This window comes from Leptonychotes weddellii, chromosome 5 (assembly GCF_054177405.1).
Source record: "Leptonychotes weddellii isolate Sample4059 chromosome 5, ASM5417740v2, whole genome shotgun sequence".
Lineage (NCBI taxonomy): Eukaryota > Metazoa > Chordata > Mammalia > Carnivora > Phocidae > Leptonychotes > Leptonychotes weddellii.
This window is the reverse complement of record NC_138373.1, coordinates 33,278,877-33,295,237: the sequence shown is the minus strand read 5'-3', so window position 1 is coordinate 33,295,237 and position 16,361 is coordinate 33,278,877. Positions and strand designations below refer to the sequence as shown.

General features: G+C 54.2%; 1 protein-coding gene across 6 annotated transcripts in view; it reads left to right on the top strand.

Moving 5' to 3' along the window:
* Positions 1-13,945, top strand: part of NAA60 (N-alpha-acetyltransferase 60, NatF catalytic subunit) — a 36,984-nt gene extending 23,039 nt beyond the window's left edge. For 2 of the 6 annotated variants that reach the window (XM_081820213.1, XM_081820211.1), the window contains exons 2-7: positions 5,201-5,316; positions 8,442-8,571; positions 9,965-10,061; positions 11,291-11,525; positions 12,581-12,928; positions 13,677-13,945. In XM_081820213.1, coding sequence (XP_081676339.1) covers positions 5,207-5,316; positions 8,442-8,571; positions 9,965-10,061; positions 11,291-11,525; positions 12,581-12,737 — 729 coding nt within the window. In that variant the 5' untranslated portion in view covers positions 5,201-5,206 and the 3' untranslated portion in view covers positions 12,738-12,928; positions 13,677-13,945. Of the gene's footprint in view, positions 1-5,106; positions 5,317-8,427; positions 8,572-9,964; positions 10,062-11,290; positions 11,526-12,580; positions 12,929-13,676 lie in introns of those variants that run through there. The other 4 variants (XM_081820216.1, XM_081820214.1, XM_081820212.1 and 1 more) reach the window with 3 other exon arrangements.
* The last annotated feature ends 2,416 nt before the right edge of the window (positions 13,946-16,361 follow it).

The following is a 16,361-nucleotide window of genomic DNA, read 5'->3' as shown; positions in this document are numbered from 1 at the left end:
GTGTCCTTGCTGGGGTGCTGAGGAGGATTTTCATAGATCATCCTGTTTGGCCACCTGGATTGGCAGGTGGTGATGTGTTTGGGCTTGTCCACTAGGATTTTCCCTGAAGATTGTTGCAAGGGGGGGGCGGGGCTTGTCCCCGGAGCCTTCTCTGGAAAGACTGCACTGAGGGACAGGGCTTGGCCTTGGATGATGTGGGGTTGTTGACTTTGACCCAGAGGCTCCAGGTTTTGGCAGGGACTTCGTGCATGTCCCAGTTTTCTTGGCCCTGAAGTGGGGAGGCATTGCCCTAAATTGGCCCTGTGGTTGATATTTAGCATCTTGGGCAGCAGGCCAGCTCCTAAAACAGTGTCCTGTGTCCTGTCGCTCCTTAAAACATCAGTGGAGTTTGAGATTTGGTTAGCTTAGGTCCTGAGCAGTATTCCCTGAACCCATAACCCTCTGAACCAGGCGCCTAACCCACCTGGGATCCAGAGTGCAGATCAGCGAACCAGCCATGGTTTGCCAAGAACTCACTCATCCAGTGAGCAGGTGTGCAGAGGGGGCCGTGGCTGCTGCAGCGTGTGGCGCTGCTTTCCGGAGCTCGGGCTGCAGGCCACCAGAGACATTGAAGTCAGCCACCTGGCCAACCTGCCATCTGTACCCGAAACTCGGCCTCCATGGAAAAGTTTGGTTGGGGTTGGTTGGTTGGTTTTTAATTGGGAGCATTTTCTTTTCTTTTTTTGAGAAATGCACTTTATTTTTTTTAAGGTTTTATTTATTTGAGAGAGAGAGAGAGAGAGAGCGCACAAGAGGGGGGAGGGGCAGAGGGGGAAGCAGACTCCCCGCTGAGCAGGGAGCCCGATGTGGGACTCGATCCCAGGACCCTGGAATCATGACCTGAGCCGAAGGCAGACGCTTAGCCAAATGAGCCACCCTGGTGCCCCGGGAACATTTTCAAACACCTATTTGGCATACCTATCATCCAATTCAACAATTATTAACATTTAGGCACTTTTGCTCCAGCTAAATTAAGTTACAGGATATGATGTCATTTTGCTTCTACATATCCAGTGTACATCTCTAAAGAGTATGGACATTTTCTGCACAACCACAATGCTGTTCTCATATCTTACAAGATTAATGAAACCTTTGGTTGTTGCTTTTGTGCATGTGTTGTGCCAGAGAACTGTTTATTTTAAAATATCAGAGGTATCTCTCTCTCAAATAAATAAATAAAATCTTTTTTAAAAAGGGTGGGGGGGGGTGCCTGAGTAGCTTGGTCAGTTAAGCGTCTCCCTTTGACTCAGGTCATGATCTCAGGGTCCTGGGATCAAGTCCTGTGTAGGGCTCCCTGCTCAACAGGGAGTCTACTTCTCCCTCTCCCTCTTCCCCTCCCCCTGCTTGTGTACTCGCTCTCTCTCAAATAAATAAAATCTTTAAAAAAATAAAATAAAAAAATAAAGTGTCAGAGGTAAACTGTGTGTAGATTCAGAACCCAGCTAAGGGGATTGTGGGGCAGGGCCTCCTTCCAGTTTAGGTGAGCCGGAACTGGTTTGGTGCCTTTCACACTGAACCAGCAGCTGAAAACCACCTAAGTTAGGAATCGGAGTAAAACTACTTAGGACATCACTGTTTGTTTGTTTTTTTTAAGATTTTATTTATTTATTTGATGTAGACACAGCAAGAGAGGGAACACAAGCAGGGGGAGTGGGAGAGGGAGAAGCAGGCTTCCCGCCAAATAGGGAGCCCGATGCGGGGCTCAATCCCAGGACCCTGGGACCATGACCTGAGCCGAAGGCAGATGCTTAACGACTGAGCCACACAAGCGCCCCAGGACATCACTGTTAAAGGCCTAGTCCCTGGACTAGCCAGACCATGCTGGTCACCAGTTGGTGGGCACCAACAGCCCACATTGATGGGCAGTTCTTCTTCAGTTCCTAGCCCTTTGCCATCAGCAGCTCATTCCAGCCTCAGCACTGTCCTGTTGGGCCTGACCCTCTCTATTTTAGAGGGGACTCAGAGCCTGGCTAACGAAGGGTGAGCCAGATACAAGACCAGGCTCAGTGTCTGATTCCATCCCTTTTGTGGAAGAAGGCAGGGTTACCCTCCCTTTGGGTGTTGTGCAGAAACCTCCAGGGGAGCAGTACTTTGTACCTGAATGTGAAGTGCCAGGGTCCATCCTGCTCTTGGTGGGCGAACCCCTCTAACCCATACACTCATGTTCTGTGGGACAAAACAGCCCTTGGCTCGGGCTAACTGGGGAACCACATCCTATCCAGTGACTGCTAGGATATATTTTGGACAGAGATGACTCATAAAACTCAGGACTTGCCATTTTTTGGTTGACCAATCCCATGTCCCAAGAGGTGGCTGGCCACTTGAGAGGCATGAGGTCCCTAAGGTCACACCAGCACGTTCTGGGCCACAGGCCGCATCCTGGATACCAACAAGGACGTGGGCTGGAGTGGGCGGCCATAGATGGGGGTGCTGAGCCCTGGAACGGCCCCACTGTTCAGGAACCAAATAGTGGAGCTGTTGTTGACCCAGAGATCAGGCTGGACGGGGTCTTGTTTTTGAAGTTGCATCCCAAGAAAGAAGAAACACCAAGCAACATGGGAAGATCAGATTTGCCTAGATTGAGGGTAGTTTCTGTTGTTTGGTTGGTGTTTCAGTTTTGTTTTGTGTTTGGAACTAAGAACTTAAACAAATACAGCCCAGCAGCTGGGGCTTACCCTATCCCAGCAGGCCTCTCACTTTAACTTTTGTGATGGCTGTGTCCCTTGTTTTGTCAGCACAGCTGGCTGTCTCTGCCCTGCCCAGAAAGAGGCTTTTGTCTAGGTCAGCTTAGCTTTCAGGGGTTCCATCAAGATTTTGTATCCAGAGACCAGCTCTGTCCCCTTCTAAGTGATAGGTCTCTAGCAGGGCTCCTTCGTAAGGTCGAGTTGGTACCTCAGCTGCTGCCTGACCCTGGACCCATGGGGGCCCACCAGTCCTCAAGCAGGAACAAACCCTTGTCATGATGAGCACCCCATTCTGTCCCCCTCAGAGCCCCGGGGGAGGGCACCTTGCGCTGTGGGGCAGGCCACGGGAGGGGTCCCCACCTTGCAGACCCCACATAGGCAGTGTGCAGGCACTTGGCTGAAAACATGGAGGGAGGAGGAGAAAGCGGGTCCCTGCTCATTTCAGCTGTTGAGCCAGTGCTGTGCAGAGGGACGTGTCAAGGTGACATGGTCCCCGCCACTGGGAGTTTGGCATGTGCTGGAAAGACAGAACCCAGTGTGGCCACAGAGCTCCTGCAGTACGTCCACCTCCTCCTGCCCACCTCCTGACTGCTCAGCCCACGTGGTCCTAGGGGGCTGCCAGCCCACGAGCGGCCCTCACAGGAACCCTTCTTGCTGAGTAGAGCCTGCTGGGGTTGCGTCCAGGGCTTAGAGGCTGAGCATCTGCCTCGCCATCCCAGTGGTCAAGCCTCGAGGTGGATTTCAGCCCCTGGCATCTGGCACATTAGGACATGACCTTCCCGAGGACCCTCCCGGAGACACCTGAAGTCTCATGGGAACAAGGCAGTAACGATGCCAGGGCAGTCCGAGCAGGTGACCTTGAAGGATTGTCACAGGCACTTACTTGGGCTGGCTGAGTGGTCAGGGCTGAACATCCGGGTCCCCAAGACCTTTGGGTGTCGCCGGGATAATCTCGGTGCACACTCACAGAACTGGTTTCTGGATTAAGCTCAGGTCAGTAGGTGATGACCAGCCTCTCTGGGGTCCTGTTACCCCCAACATTTGTTATGAAAAAGTTCGAACATGCACAGAAGTTGAATGTGTGGGCAGTAAGTTCCTGTATTGTGTCTTATCTGCCACCTGGATCCAGTGGTGAATAGCATTTTGTCATGTTTGCTTCCTAAGTAGTTGTATTGTCTTGAAACATGTAGTTTCAGACCTCACAATGCCTCACTCCCAAGACTTCCTACATAATTACACACTTCCTTGTCCAGTACCATCAGTAACAGCTTCGTAACATCATCTGCTGTCCAGCCCGTGTTTACATTTCCCCAGAAGGTTATTTTGACTTGTTCTTTTTCCCATTGGGGGTTTACACATCACAATCGGTGGTAGATCTCCTCGCCTCTTTTAGTTTACTTTTTTTCTTTTTTTTTTCTTGACCTTGATCTTTTGAAGAAACCAGGCCAGTTGTCCTGTAGAATGCCCCTCCTTCCGTGTTTGGTGGGCGTCATGGTGCCCTTGAACTGAAGCCTGTGTGCCTTTAGGCCTGGAGGCTTGATTGGGTCCGCGCCCAGCATTTTAGGTGGAACCCTGGGTGATTAGCGTATTTCACATCGCGGTTAGAGGCTGGGCTGGCCGGGCTGCTGGACCTGGGTTGGCAGGTTCCGCTTTCTCGTAGTCAGTAAATCCTGGGGGTGCAGGTGCTTTGTGGGAGCCCAGCCTTTCCACCTGCCTTCCTTCAACTAAAACAAAGAGGCTGCTCCAGCAGCCTGGACTGAACATAATCTCCTGATGTAGAAGAGTTGTTAGCAGGGCGCCCGCCCCGCTCTCAATCTCAGGGTCATGAGTTCAAGCCGCACGTTGGGCGTGGAGATTGCTGAAAGAAAAATAAGAATGCAGGATCCTTTATAAAATAAATAAATAAATAATATATTTTTAAATATAAAAGAGTTATTAAAAACTCATGACCCTTGATTTGAACTTTGGCGTGTCTCATAGTCTCTCTTCCTGCCCATGAGTCTTTGTCTGCTGGCTGGGGGAGGAGGAGCAGCCTAGCCAGCTAGCGCCACTTCTGCTGAAATCCAGCCCAACCGTGGCCCCCCACCAGGCTGCCCCAGGGGGGATCCAGGTCGGGAGACATCGGGATGTGGGGCAGAGTGGGGCCGGTGCTCTCTGCAGCGGCAGAGAAACACAGAGAAACAGCATCGGGAGTGAGATGCGAGACCAGCCGGGGAGGAGCCGGGCTGGGGCGGGGCACCCCATTTCCTCGTCTGCAGTGTGGGGGCGACTGCCACCTGTGCCTTGGGGCTGTTGTGAGAGACAGACACACTCGATGCGGGTACTGAGGAGACGTCCGTCCATGGGGGACCATACTAGCTTCCCTGTCTTGCCTGCCTCACAGGTTAGCATGAGGAGGAGGTAGCGTGCAGTGACAGTGCCCGGTGGGCTGGTGAGGGGGAGCGGCTGCCCTCCTGACGCCGCCTCCCTCCCTGCAGGTGTGAATGACAGAGGTGGTGCCGTCCAGCGCCCTCAGCGAGGTCAGCCTACGCCTCCTCTGCCACGATGACATAGACACCGTGAAGCATTTGTGCGGCGACTGGTTCCCCATCGAGTAAGTTGAGCAGCACCCACTGTCCCAGCTGCAGCTCGGCGGGGTGGGGGGTGAGCCTGGTGGGGTGGGACACACGTAAGTGCCAGTGCTGGAGCCAGAAGACTTGCTGTGACAGCCAGCGTGGCCTGGAGGTGCCGTGGTGGCCCAGGGTCACCTTGCCTACTGTTGGACCCTAGGCCTCGGGCCTTGGCTACCATCAGCCTCTTTCCACCTCACCGCATCCCTCGTGCAGAGAGTTCCCCAGAAAGCCTTTCCTGAGAGTCTTTAGTTGAAAAGATGTTCAGTGCAGTGCTATTGAGAATTCAGAAAATTGAGAAGCAGCTTAAGTATCGTAACAGTGAGGACTTGGTTCCATACATTGGGGTATGTGCCTGCAAAGGCTTGTTATTCAGCCAGGGGGATAGAAATCTGTTGAAGAGGTGTATTTGTTGATAAGGATTTTTTTTCAATGAGATAATAAATGGGAAAAGTAGACTAGAAAACAGTGTGTATCCCAGGCCTGCTTTTATTTATTTATTTACTTATTTTTAAGATTTTATTTATTTACTTGACAGCAGGAGAGCACAAGCAGAGGGAGAGGGAGAAGCAGGCTCCCCACTGAGCAGGAGCCCGATGCGGGGCCTGATCCCAGGACCCTTGCAACAAGACCCAAGCCAAAGGCAGTCGCCTAATCTACTGAGCCACCCAGGCGCCCCTCAATCCTGCTTTTATTTAAAAACATGTACAAGAGGGGCGCCTGGGTGGCTCAGCCGTTAAGCGTCTGCCTTCGGCTCAGGTCATGATCCCAGGGTCCTGGGATTGAGCCCCGCATCAGGCTCCTTGCTCCACAGGAAGCCTGCTTCTCCCTCTCCCACTCCCCCTGCTTGTGTTCCCTCTCTCGCTGTCTCTCTCTTTGTCAAAAAATAAATAAAATCTTTAAATAAATAAATAAAAACATGTACAAGATAAAAGCTTATGAGGTTATATTCCATGTAGCAGGGTGTTTGTAGTAGTTTGAGGTGGGCAGATTATTAGCAGTTAGAGTTTTGTCTGTTTTGCTTCCGTAATAGGCACATACAGCTTTTGTAGTGGGAAAAATAGATGCTGGCTTTTTTTTTTTTTTTTAAGATTTTATTTGTTTATTTGACAGAGAGAGACACAGTGAGAGAGGGAACACAAGCAGGGGGAGTGGGAGAGGGAGAAGCAGGCTTCCCGCCAAGCAGGGAGCCCGATGCGGGTGACCTGACCCGAAGGCAGACGCCTAATGACTGAGCCACCCAGGTGCCCCAGATGCAGGCTTTTTATTTTACAAACTGGCAGTTATAAGATAAAGAAGTACTGGGGTGTAATGAACAACATGCCAACTACAGTGAACACTGCTGTATATGTTATATGTAGGAAGCTGTTCATATAGTAAATCCTGAGTTCTCATCACAAGGATTTATTATTTAAAAAAAAAACTTGTAAAAATGAACTAGATACTGCCAAGCCTCGTATTTCCATGAGTCCTGACCTCAGACTGGTGGTTTAATCTGTTGCAGGCCGGGAGGGAGGAGACAGGCGAGCCTCACGGCTCTGGTGGGATGTGCCTCAGCCTCCTGGGGATGTGGGCCAGTGGCGGCTTTACGGGCCGTAGAGGGGCCCGTATGTGCCCAGTATGTGCTCGGATAAGACCCAGTTGAGGCGCCTGCACCCGGTAGAGTCCCGCGGGGCCGTAGCCTCTGCCTCCTGAGGCGCCCGGCCTGCCTGCCTCTCGTCACAGCTTCCTACGCCGAGGCCTCAGGTTCCAAAGATGGTGGAATGAACTGCAGTCCCATGGGCTGTGTGGTGGCAGCTCCGTGCCGTGGCTGCCATGCCAGCTGACCCTCTGGGGTAGTGTGAGGAGGACCAGGGAGGGAGTGCAGGTGATACTCAGGCCCTGTAGAACCTTCTGGTGAGTGGTCAGTGGCCGCTGTGGAGCAGAGCCGAGTAGAGGACCTGTCTGCTACGTCACCGAGAGGGTATGGTGCCCTCCCCCAGCTCTTGATCTCAACAAGGCATCTCAGGCTAACCTATTACGTCTACCCCAAGCTAAAAAACAAGCCCACACGACCCTAGGCCCCGAGTGCCCCTGCCCTCCTGACCATGTCTCCTGGCTGTGGTGAGTCTGCCTTTTGTTACTGTCCAGGGGCTTTGCACTAAATGTTCTCTTCCTGCTCCCCTGAGTGAGGGGTCTTGGTGAATAGCCCCTAGCAACCCTAGCCACACCCTGCCCTCGAAGCCTTGTCCCCATCTCTGCCCAGGGAGGTGCAGTGAACTCAAATGCCACTCAGCTGTGAACTTGGCTCTCCCCACACCCCCAGTCTTCAGAAAGACTCACAGAATTCTTGGAAATCACCCAGGTCTATGGGCTATCAAGGGCCATCAGTCTTAACTCATCCAGCTATCCAGCTGTCCCTCTACTTCCTGCTCTCGTCAAGAGAATGTCATCAGAGATTTTTTTTTCTCTCATCTCTCAAAAAATGATAGTAAAATTATTTTTCCCATCAGAAATTCCCAGTCCCGGGGCACCTGGGTGGCTCAGTCGTTAAGTGTCTGCCTTCGGCTCAGGTCATGATCCCAGGGTCCTGGGGATTGAGCCCTGCATCAGGCTCCCTGCTCTGCAGGAAGCCTGCTTTTCCCTCTCCCACTCCCCCTGCTTGTGTTCCCTCTCTGGCTGTCTCTCTCTCTGCAAATAAATAAAATCTTTAAAAAAAAATTTTGTATAAAAAAAAAAAGCAATTCCCAGTCCCGTCTAGGGGCTCCTAGGTGGCTCAGTCAGTGAAGTGTCCGACTCTTGGTTTTGGCTCAGGTCATGATCTCTGGGTCGTGAGATCAAGCCCTGCGATGGGCTTCGCACTCGGAGTCTGCTTGAGTTTCTCCCTCTCCCTCTGCCCCTCACGCCCAAAATAAATAAATAAACCTTAAAAAAAAAACCCACACATTTTTAAGAAATTCCCAGTCCCATCTAGACAGATTACTGCTTTGAGAAGACCCTTTGGTGTAGGCTGAGTGGTGGACAGACTCCTTATCAGCCGTGGAACAGTGGGCAGGGTGTGGTTCCACTGTGAAGCCCCACATTAGTTGAGCTTGACCTTTGGGGGTTCACCTCAGTTTGTTCTCCTCAGGTACCCAGACTCATGGTATCGTGATATCACCTCCAACAAGAAGTTCTTTTCCCTCGCCGCAACCTACAGGGGCGCCATCGTGGGAATGATAGTAGCTGAAATAAAAAGTAGGACCAAGATACACAAGGAAGTAAGTATGTGTGGCAAGGAGTTGGTGGTCCCTTTCGCTGCACAGGCCTGTGGGGGCTTGCAGCCAAATCACGCTGCCTGCTCTGTGGCCCTTTCTCCTAGCAGCCCAGACCGATTATGAGACTCATACCCAGTTGGTTTCTTTCTGGGTGTAGGTGATACAGTTAGACAAATTGAACAAGAGACCTAGCTGCAGGCTGTCATTTTAAAGTAGGGAGGAGTTAAAAAACCCCAAAACACAAAGTAGGGAGGAGTGTAAATGATACTGAGAACCCCCAAAGTTGTCAAGGGCTCTGGGAAGATCAGTGATTTGTAGAAACTACTAATGGTGCTGTGGTTGGTTGAAGGACACGCTAGGTTCCAGTTAGGGGTTAGTGAAGATGGAGATATAATTTCTTTTCATCCAGCTTCACAGACCTCTCCGAGATCTATGTTGGAGCTCCTAAGAGTCTGTGGCCCTACATCAGCAAGCTCTGCTCTGAGTATAAAATAAAATGAGAGGTCACGGCCACAGACACATTGTTCCGTGTGGTTGTCTTGGGTCAAGATTCTGCCCAGTAATTTTGGTCATCTTCGCGACTGAGTAGTGTTTATCATGTGGGTGTTTACTCCAAGGACAGGAAAAAACCCACTCACAACTGGCAGCAGGTTCTATCTGCTCAGCTTCAGGTTATTTCTTTAAAAGTACAAGAAGAACATCGCCCTTTGAAAGACCCGACCCGCTCAAGTATACCCCATTTTGCCCGTAATTAGATTCTGGCGAAGGTAGTTTCTTTTAAGAGTGACTTTCTGTCCCAGCTTCCTGCTGAGGTTTTTTCTTCCACTTCGTCTCGCATGGTGGTCAGATTCGGGAGCCCCCCAGGCCGGAACTCCCATCTCCAGAACCGCAAGGCAGGCACAGGACGGCGTGGGGCGGAGCTCTGCCTGGTGTGGGCAGCACAGGGCGGTGAGGCCGCTCAGGCCCCTACTTCCTTTGCTCAGAGACCACCTGGGGGCAGCGTAGGATCCTTGAGGCAAACCTTTTCAAACTTTGTCTCGTCCTGGGTGTCCAGTACGTGTCCACGTGGCACAGTCGCTTCCCCGTTACTGCTCTGCCTTCGACCCTTGTCAGGTCCACCACACATCCCCAAGAGGAGTGACATTCTGACAAGAGGAGCGACATTCTGTGTGTGTCCTTAGTTTAGCCATTTGTGCCACAAGGACCTGCACCCTGTCGTTTCCGTGTGGGTGTGGGTGTCTGTGGGACTGACTCTCCATTATCCTTTGCTCTGTCCCCTCCCGCCCCAGCCCCACCCCATGTGTTGTGGTCAGGGAGTCCGTGGGTGGGATGTGCCCTGCGGTGGTCCCAGGAGCCTCAACCGTTAACATGCCTTTATGTCTGACTTTTCCTTCAGGACGGAGATATTCTAGCCTCCAACTTCTCTGTTGACACGCAGGTTGCGTACATTCTAAGTCTGGGAGTAGTGAAGGAGTTCAGGAAGCATGGCATCGGTAAGGGGCGCTGAGCTTGTGGGGTTTGGCACATGTGCTCCAGCCACCATGTCCAGTCATTTCCCACGTGCTGATGACCAGCCCCTAAATGTCCCTCGTTCCCCTGGCCTGCGGGGACGTTCAGCCTCCCGCCCCTCCTAGCAGGTCTCCCTGCCCCACCTCCACTCTGTTGGCCGTCCGCCTGTGCTCTTTGCACCTATCGTCAGGTCTCTAGGCAGTGGCCTCATTCCCAAATCTGACTTGATCAGATTCATAACGCTCCCAGATGTCCTGGTCAGGGAATGGGCACCTCTCACCACACCTGCCGCCGCACACGTGGCTTATGTTTGGTCACAAGGTGTTCTTGATTAAGAATTGAAAACAGTCCCAGGGATGCCTGGGTGGCTCAGTCGGTTAAGTGTCTGCCTTCAGCTCAGGTCATGATCCCAGGGTCCTGGGATCGAGTTCCGCATCGGGCTCCCTGCTCTGCAGGAAGCCTGCTTCTCCCTCTGCCTGCCACTCCCCCTGCTTGTGCTCTCTCCCTCTCTCTCTCTCTCTTTCTCTGACAAATAAATAAATAATTTTTTTTTAAAGATTTTATTTATTTATTTGACAGAGACAGAGACAGCGAGAGCAGGAACACAAGCAGGGGGAGTGGGAGAAGGAGAAGCAGGCCTCCCACCGAGCAGGGAGCCCGATGCGGGGCTCGATCCCAGGACCTGGGATCATGACCTGAGCCGAAGGCAGACGCTTAACGACTGAGCCACCCAGGTGCCCAAATAAATAAAATTTAAAAGAAAAAGAAAAACAGTCCCAGCTGCCATTTATCAGATGCCCGTTGCACGCAGGGAGCTGTGCCCCAGGCCAATCTCCAAGTCCCTCCACTCTGCCACACAGCCAGCAGGCAGCAGTCTTCCTGAGTGACCCAGGCCTGTCTGTTCTACCTTTTCCTGAGCTCACATTTGCTCTTTCTGTTGTGGGAAAGGTTAGTGAGTCTCCACCCCTGGCCCAGCCCCTGCCAGGGAAGTACCTGGCCCCCGTCTGTGGTTCCAGATGCCCGATGGTGTGCAGCAGATGAGCCCCATCTGACCATGGGATTTTAGGGGCTCTGACAGGGTGGTTATGGGAGTTCCATCTTTGATACAATGGCAGGGAGATCTGTAGAGATGTCTGGCAAGGTCACTTCCTTGTCCGCTTCATGCTCCCTGCCTGTCTGTCCTGCCGTGTGACTGTTGCCCCTTCTCCTGCAGGTTCCCTTTTACTTGAGAGTTTAAAGGATCACATATCAACCACCTCCCAGGACCACTGCAAAGCCATCTATCTGCACGTCCTCACCACCAACAACACAGCAATAAACTTCTACGAAAACAGAGACTTTAAGCAACATCACTATCTCCCCTATTACTACTCCATCCGAGGGGTCCTCAAAGATGGCTTCACCTATGTCCTCTACATCAACGGCGGCCACCCTCCCTGGACAATCCTATATCCTTTACTTCTCAGGGGTGAGGGATGTGGCTTCCCAGCCACAAGGGTGACTCGTAGGGTCATGGCCCATGTGCCAGATGGAGCCGCGTTGCCTTCACATGATTCATGAGGCCAAGCCCACGGGACATGTTTTTCCTGACCAGATGGTGTTGTGGGTAGATCTGGTTGTACTCAGTGTTCCTCAGACTTCACTGGCATGAGGTGTGGGTTTTAACCCTCTTGGCCAACAATCCACCTGTCCAACAAATACCGATTGAGAGCCTCCTGTTCCAGGTGCGCAGGAGAGACACTGTGAACCCAACAGATGGGTCCCCTGCCCTCAGAGGGCCTTGTGCCGCCTGGGGAGAAGACACACCAGCGGGATGAAAAGAATTGCTTGCCTTTGGGATTGCTTGGGTTCAGACCTCCCTTTCCTGAGGCACCAGAGCTGTGTCTCTCCCCTGCTCCCTCTTTAACCCTCTCTGGGCTGGAACAGGAAGAAGGGAGGCCAGGACACTTCCTGATAGAGGGTGTGGCCCCAGACACTGAGAGTGAGCGAGCTAGGAGTGAACTGAGTGAGGCTAGGATTTAGCCATGTCACAGGAGTAAACAGGAGGCAGAAGCCTGGCCCCAAACCCTGCAGGCCTCCCAGTCCCTGTGAAGATGGGACCCCCCCCGCCACCTTGTCCCAGGGACGGGGCCCTGCCATTCTAATGACCGAGTATGGGAGTGAACTGGGAATGCTTGCTCTTCCAGCAGACCGGTCGCCCTGGTCCCCAGTCCCTGTCCATCAGCTTTGGTCCAGGTGTCCTTGTGCCTGAGGCCTCGCCCAGAAGGTCCTTTTGTACCACGTGCCACCCTTGATTATTTTGCACAGCGGAGGCCCCTCCCGCTAACAAGGCTTTCCGGCGCTCCACAGAGGCTTGGCAGGCTTTAGGGCTCCTTCAGAAATGGTGTGGCATCTGCACGCAGCCCTGCAGATGACCATGTGGGCCCCTGCTGACCGTGCCATCCAGGGGTGTGTGGGCAGGCGAGGCGAGTCAGAGTCAGAGTCTTCCTTAACGATGCCCCACGGACTACATTCAGCACCTGGGCTCCGCGCTAGCAAACCTGAGCCCCTGCTCCATCCCACACAGGATCTACCGCCAGGCCCACAGCCTGCTCTGCAGCTTCCTGCCGTGGTCCGGCATCTCCACCAAGGGTGGCATTGAGTATAGCCGGACCATGTGACACCAGCCGGCCAGCCACCATCAAGCCCCACCCTTCGGCACCCTGTAGAACCTGCCTTCCTGGCCATCTGACTTCTGTTGTCTGCGAAGTTGCTGGTCGCCTCTTGCCTGGCCTGTCGGCCTGCCGCAGCTGCAGGCCCGGTGCTACGTGGGCTCGGAGCAGAGCGTCGCAGGGCACACCTGGTCTGACAGGTACGCTGGAGCAGGTGGTGTGGGGAAGAGGGGAGCAGAGCCCAGCGGGATGATGGTACCAGGTAATGAAGCCCGTGGCACACTCAGCCATAAAAACAGAAGGGCCTGAATGGGTACTTGCTGCACCGGGGTGTTGGGAAATAGTACCAAGAGCTGAGGTAGCCTGACTGACTTTCAGAAACTTCAGGAAGGAAAACAGAGTCCTTGAGCCCTTGGCCAGACTTCTGTCTCTTCACTTCCTGAACTGCATGTTAAAAAAGGATGCATTCACATGGTTCAGAAATGGAGAAGGTACCAAAAGATCAAGCCCCGGCCCCAGCCACTCAGCTGCCTTCCTGAGGGGCTTCTGATGCTGCTGCGTCATGGCCGAGCTTCCAGGTCCGCTGTAACAGCAGCAGCTTGGGGCAGGTGCCTGGTAGACCAGAGCTCTGCTCAGATGCGGCCACTTGTGAGTGCCGTGTGTGCCACAGGGGGCTGATCTCAGACCTCCGCGCCACAAGGGGTCATGGGGACCTCAAGGCCCACCCCCTGGTGCACGGACATAGCCCAAAGCAGTTTGGTGGTGGGGGTAACTCACACAGCGGCACTCCATGACCACCTGGGCTGGAATCCCCCCATCTGTGCCTTGATTTGTGCAGGGACTGGGAGGGACTCTGGGCCTGGAGGGCTTGTGCTCCAGGCTAGGTTGTGCAGGCTAGCGCAGGACATCTCCTGGGAACCTTCATCCCTGCTCCCTTCTTTCCCGCAGGCTCTTCCAGCCCTCCTTCCTTTTCTGGTAACCTCCGGAAACCGCTGCCTCTGCCTGCGCCCTGGTCCCGCCTCCAGGAGCGTGCACCAGCCCCACTGGCCGGCTGGGGTGTGGCGGCATTCACTGTGGTCTGTTTCTTCCTCTGCCCCCTTCCCCTCCACTGCCCATTCCTTCTAGCTCCTTCCTCCAAAGCCGTAATGAACTTTTGCTGGAAGGGAGGAACCCAAGTGTTATGGACAGACCTCACCCTAAAGACAGAGGAGCCTCAGAACAATGAGGGGGTGAAATAAAGGGAATGCCAGATCCTTATCCAAAACCAGCCCACAGAATCCTGGGGTGTGAGAAGCCCCTGCCTCTCCGTGAGGGGCTGTCGCGTGGTGGGCAGAGCCTGGAGGCTTTTCACCCCAGCACAGAGCTCTGGGGCTTAGACCCTGACATGGGAGGTCCAGTCTTCCAGTGGCCTCCTGCTGAGGGCTTCCTGCTGTCCTGGGGAGAATGGAACTGCCCATCAGATGGCAGAGGTTGGCTCAGCTGAGCTGCCCCCAGGAGCTGGACTGAGGACGGGTGCCAGTGAAGTTCCCGGGGGTTCCCTCCCCACCTCCCCAAGTCCATGAGCTGCAGCTCCAAGATGCAGACAGGAGGAAGCTGAGGGTGCTCTCAATGGAGTGGGGCCCCACCTTTGGGGTGGGGGGCTGTCACGTGCTGTGCGGCCCCTGAGTCCCCAGGGGCAGAGACAGGAGAGGCCGTCAGTGCCAGGAAGTGTGCGTGCGAGCATCACTCGCTTCTGGCGTCACCCTCACCCCCATTCCCCAAAGCTGCTTGCTGTCTGCCCTGCCCTCCGGAGTAGAGGGCTGGGCGGCAGAGTCATGCCCGGTGTTGCTGCAGTGTCTCGGAGCCATGGCCACGGCGTGCCAGCCTGAGGGCAGGAGGAGAAGGGGAAGCAACTGGGCAGGGGGCCGGAGTGACTGCCATGCTTCCCTCCCTCAGAACTGCCCAGCCTGGGGCCGCCTCCACCCTCGGAGTGGGAGAAAGGTGTTCCCAAGAGGAGGGCAAGCCCTCGGCCGGAGGAACACTTTTCCTCCTTCGACCGCCTCCTGACTGGTGGTGCCTCTCGGGGAGAGGTCTGGGTCTCGCTGACCTGTCCCCACCTCTGCACTGACCTTGGCGTCATGCTGAGGCCCAGCCTGATGTTCTCTCTCATCTGAATCAACGGTGATTGTGTGATTTTTATTTCTGCCCCGAGGGGTAAGGAAGAGTCTTCTGGAAGGTTTTGCCTTGGACATTCATAATTGAGCTCAGAGGCCTCGCCCTGCCCCTCCCTCCCTGCCCTCAATCACTGCAGTGTCCAGCCCAGTGTTGAACAGATTGTAATGTTTGTCTCATTACAAATAAACAGAGTTTAATTGGTCACATCGTGTCTTTCCAGTGCCGGCCCGCCACGCTTTGGGCTCTACCCCAGTGGACTCAGCCCCGGTGGCTGAGGGCAGCTCAGGAACTGCTTGTCCACTGTCAAGTTCCAAGGATGGCTTCCAGCTGAAAGGGCCGATTGTTTTTGCGTAATTCGCCAAAGAATGCAGTTGTGGGGAAGAGCTTCTAGGGCTGAGCAGCATGACCAGGCTCTGAGATCAGAAGGTCCTCAGCAGCCGCCTGCTGTTTAGGGGTCTCTGCGCAGCTCTTGGCCTTAGCTGGGGCCCGGTCCTACACTGTCCTGGCTTAGAAAAGGTTCCACAGGGGGGACTCAACACCATTGTCAGGTAGGGACTCTGGGCCGCAGCATGGGAGCCTGAGGCAGGGCGCAGGTGTGTCCCAGCCCGTGGCTGGGCCAAGCCGGGGACCAGGTGGTTCCACCAACCTCTCCTTGGAGCTTCTGGCCACTCTGGGGGGACGGGGTCATGTCTGTCACTCCATTGGACAGATGAGGAAAATTGGTTCAGGGACTGCGAGTTACCCCACAGCTGCTCAGCACGTGAATGGTAGCCCAGGCCTGGACCCCTCCATAGCCCGTGTGTGCCACTCCCTGAGGGTCGGGCATCATCCATACAGCCCTCCCTGGGGGATAGGGCCTGAGGCACCTGCAGAGCTGGGTGTGTGGGGGCACCTGCCGAGCTGGGTGTGTGGGAGCCCCTGGGGTGGGGGTGGGAGGTGATACTCCTATAGGGAGCCCCGAGCAGCGTCCTTGGTGCTGGTAAGTGACACTCAAGTTACTTACGCTGGAACATCTGTCTTCACTGTGCCAATGGGTCAGCTTCAGGAGTAAGTAGCTAAGTCCTTGGGGCTCTTGCCCAGTTGTGTGGCCAAGTATCAGCTTGCCCCTGGGGGGATGGGGGTTCTGATTGAGCCTTGCCCTGAACACAGCTGTGCCTTCCCGGGCTGGCCTCCCCACAGCGGGCTTCAAGGACACAGTGTCCCAAGGGCTGAAACTGACCCCTGGTGGCCTGGTGCAGGACCCTGCGGCTATTGAGAGGGTGGAGTGGGGGCGCCCCAGGGTGGCCAGTCACATTTCCACAAGTGTCTGCTTGTCTGGGATGTTCCTTCACATCAGCTCCCAGTCCCTGGGACACTAGGACTGTGGCTTCACTCTCAGCCTCTTCTGAGTGTTTTTCAAGAAAGTCTTGGGAGGTTAAGGGAGGAACTGTTGAGAGGTCAGCCTAGCGAGTTTTCTTTGGATCCAGCTTGTCCACTGCA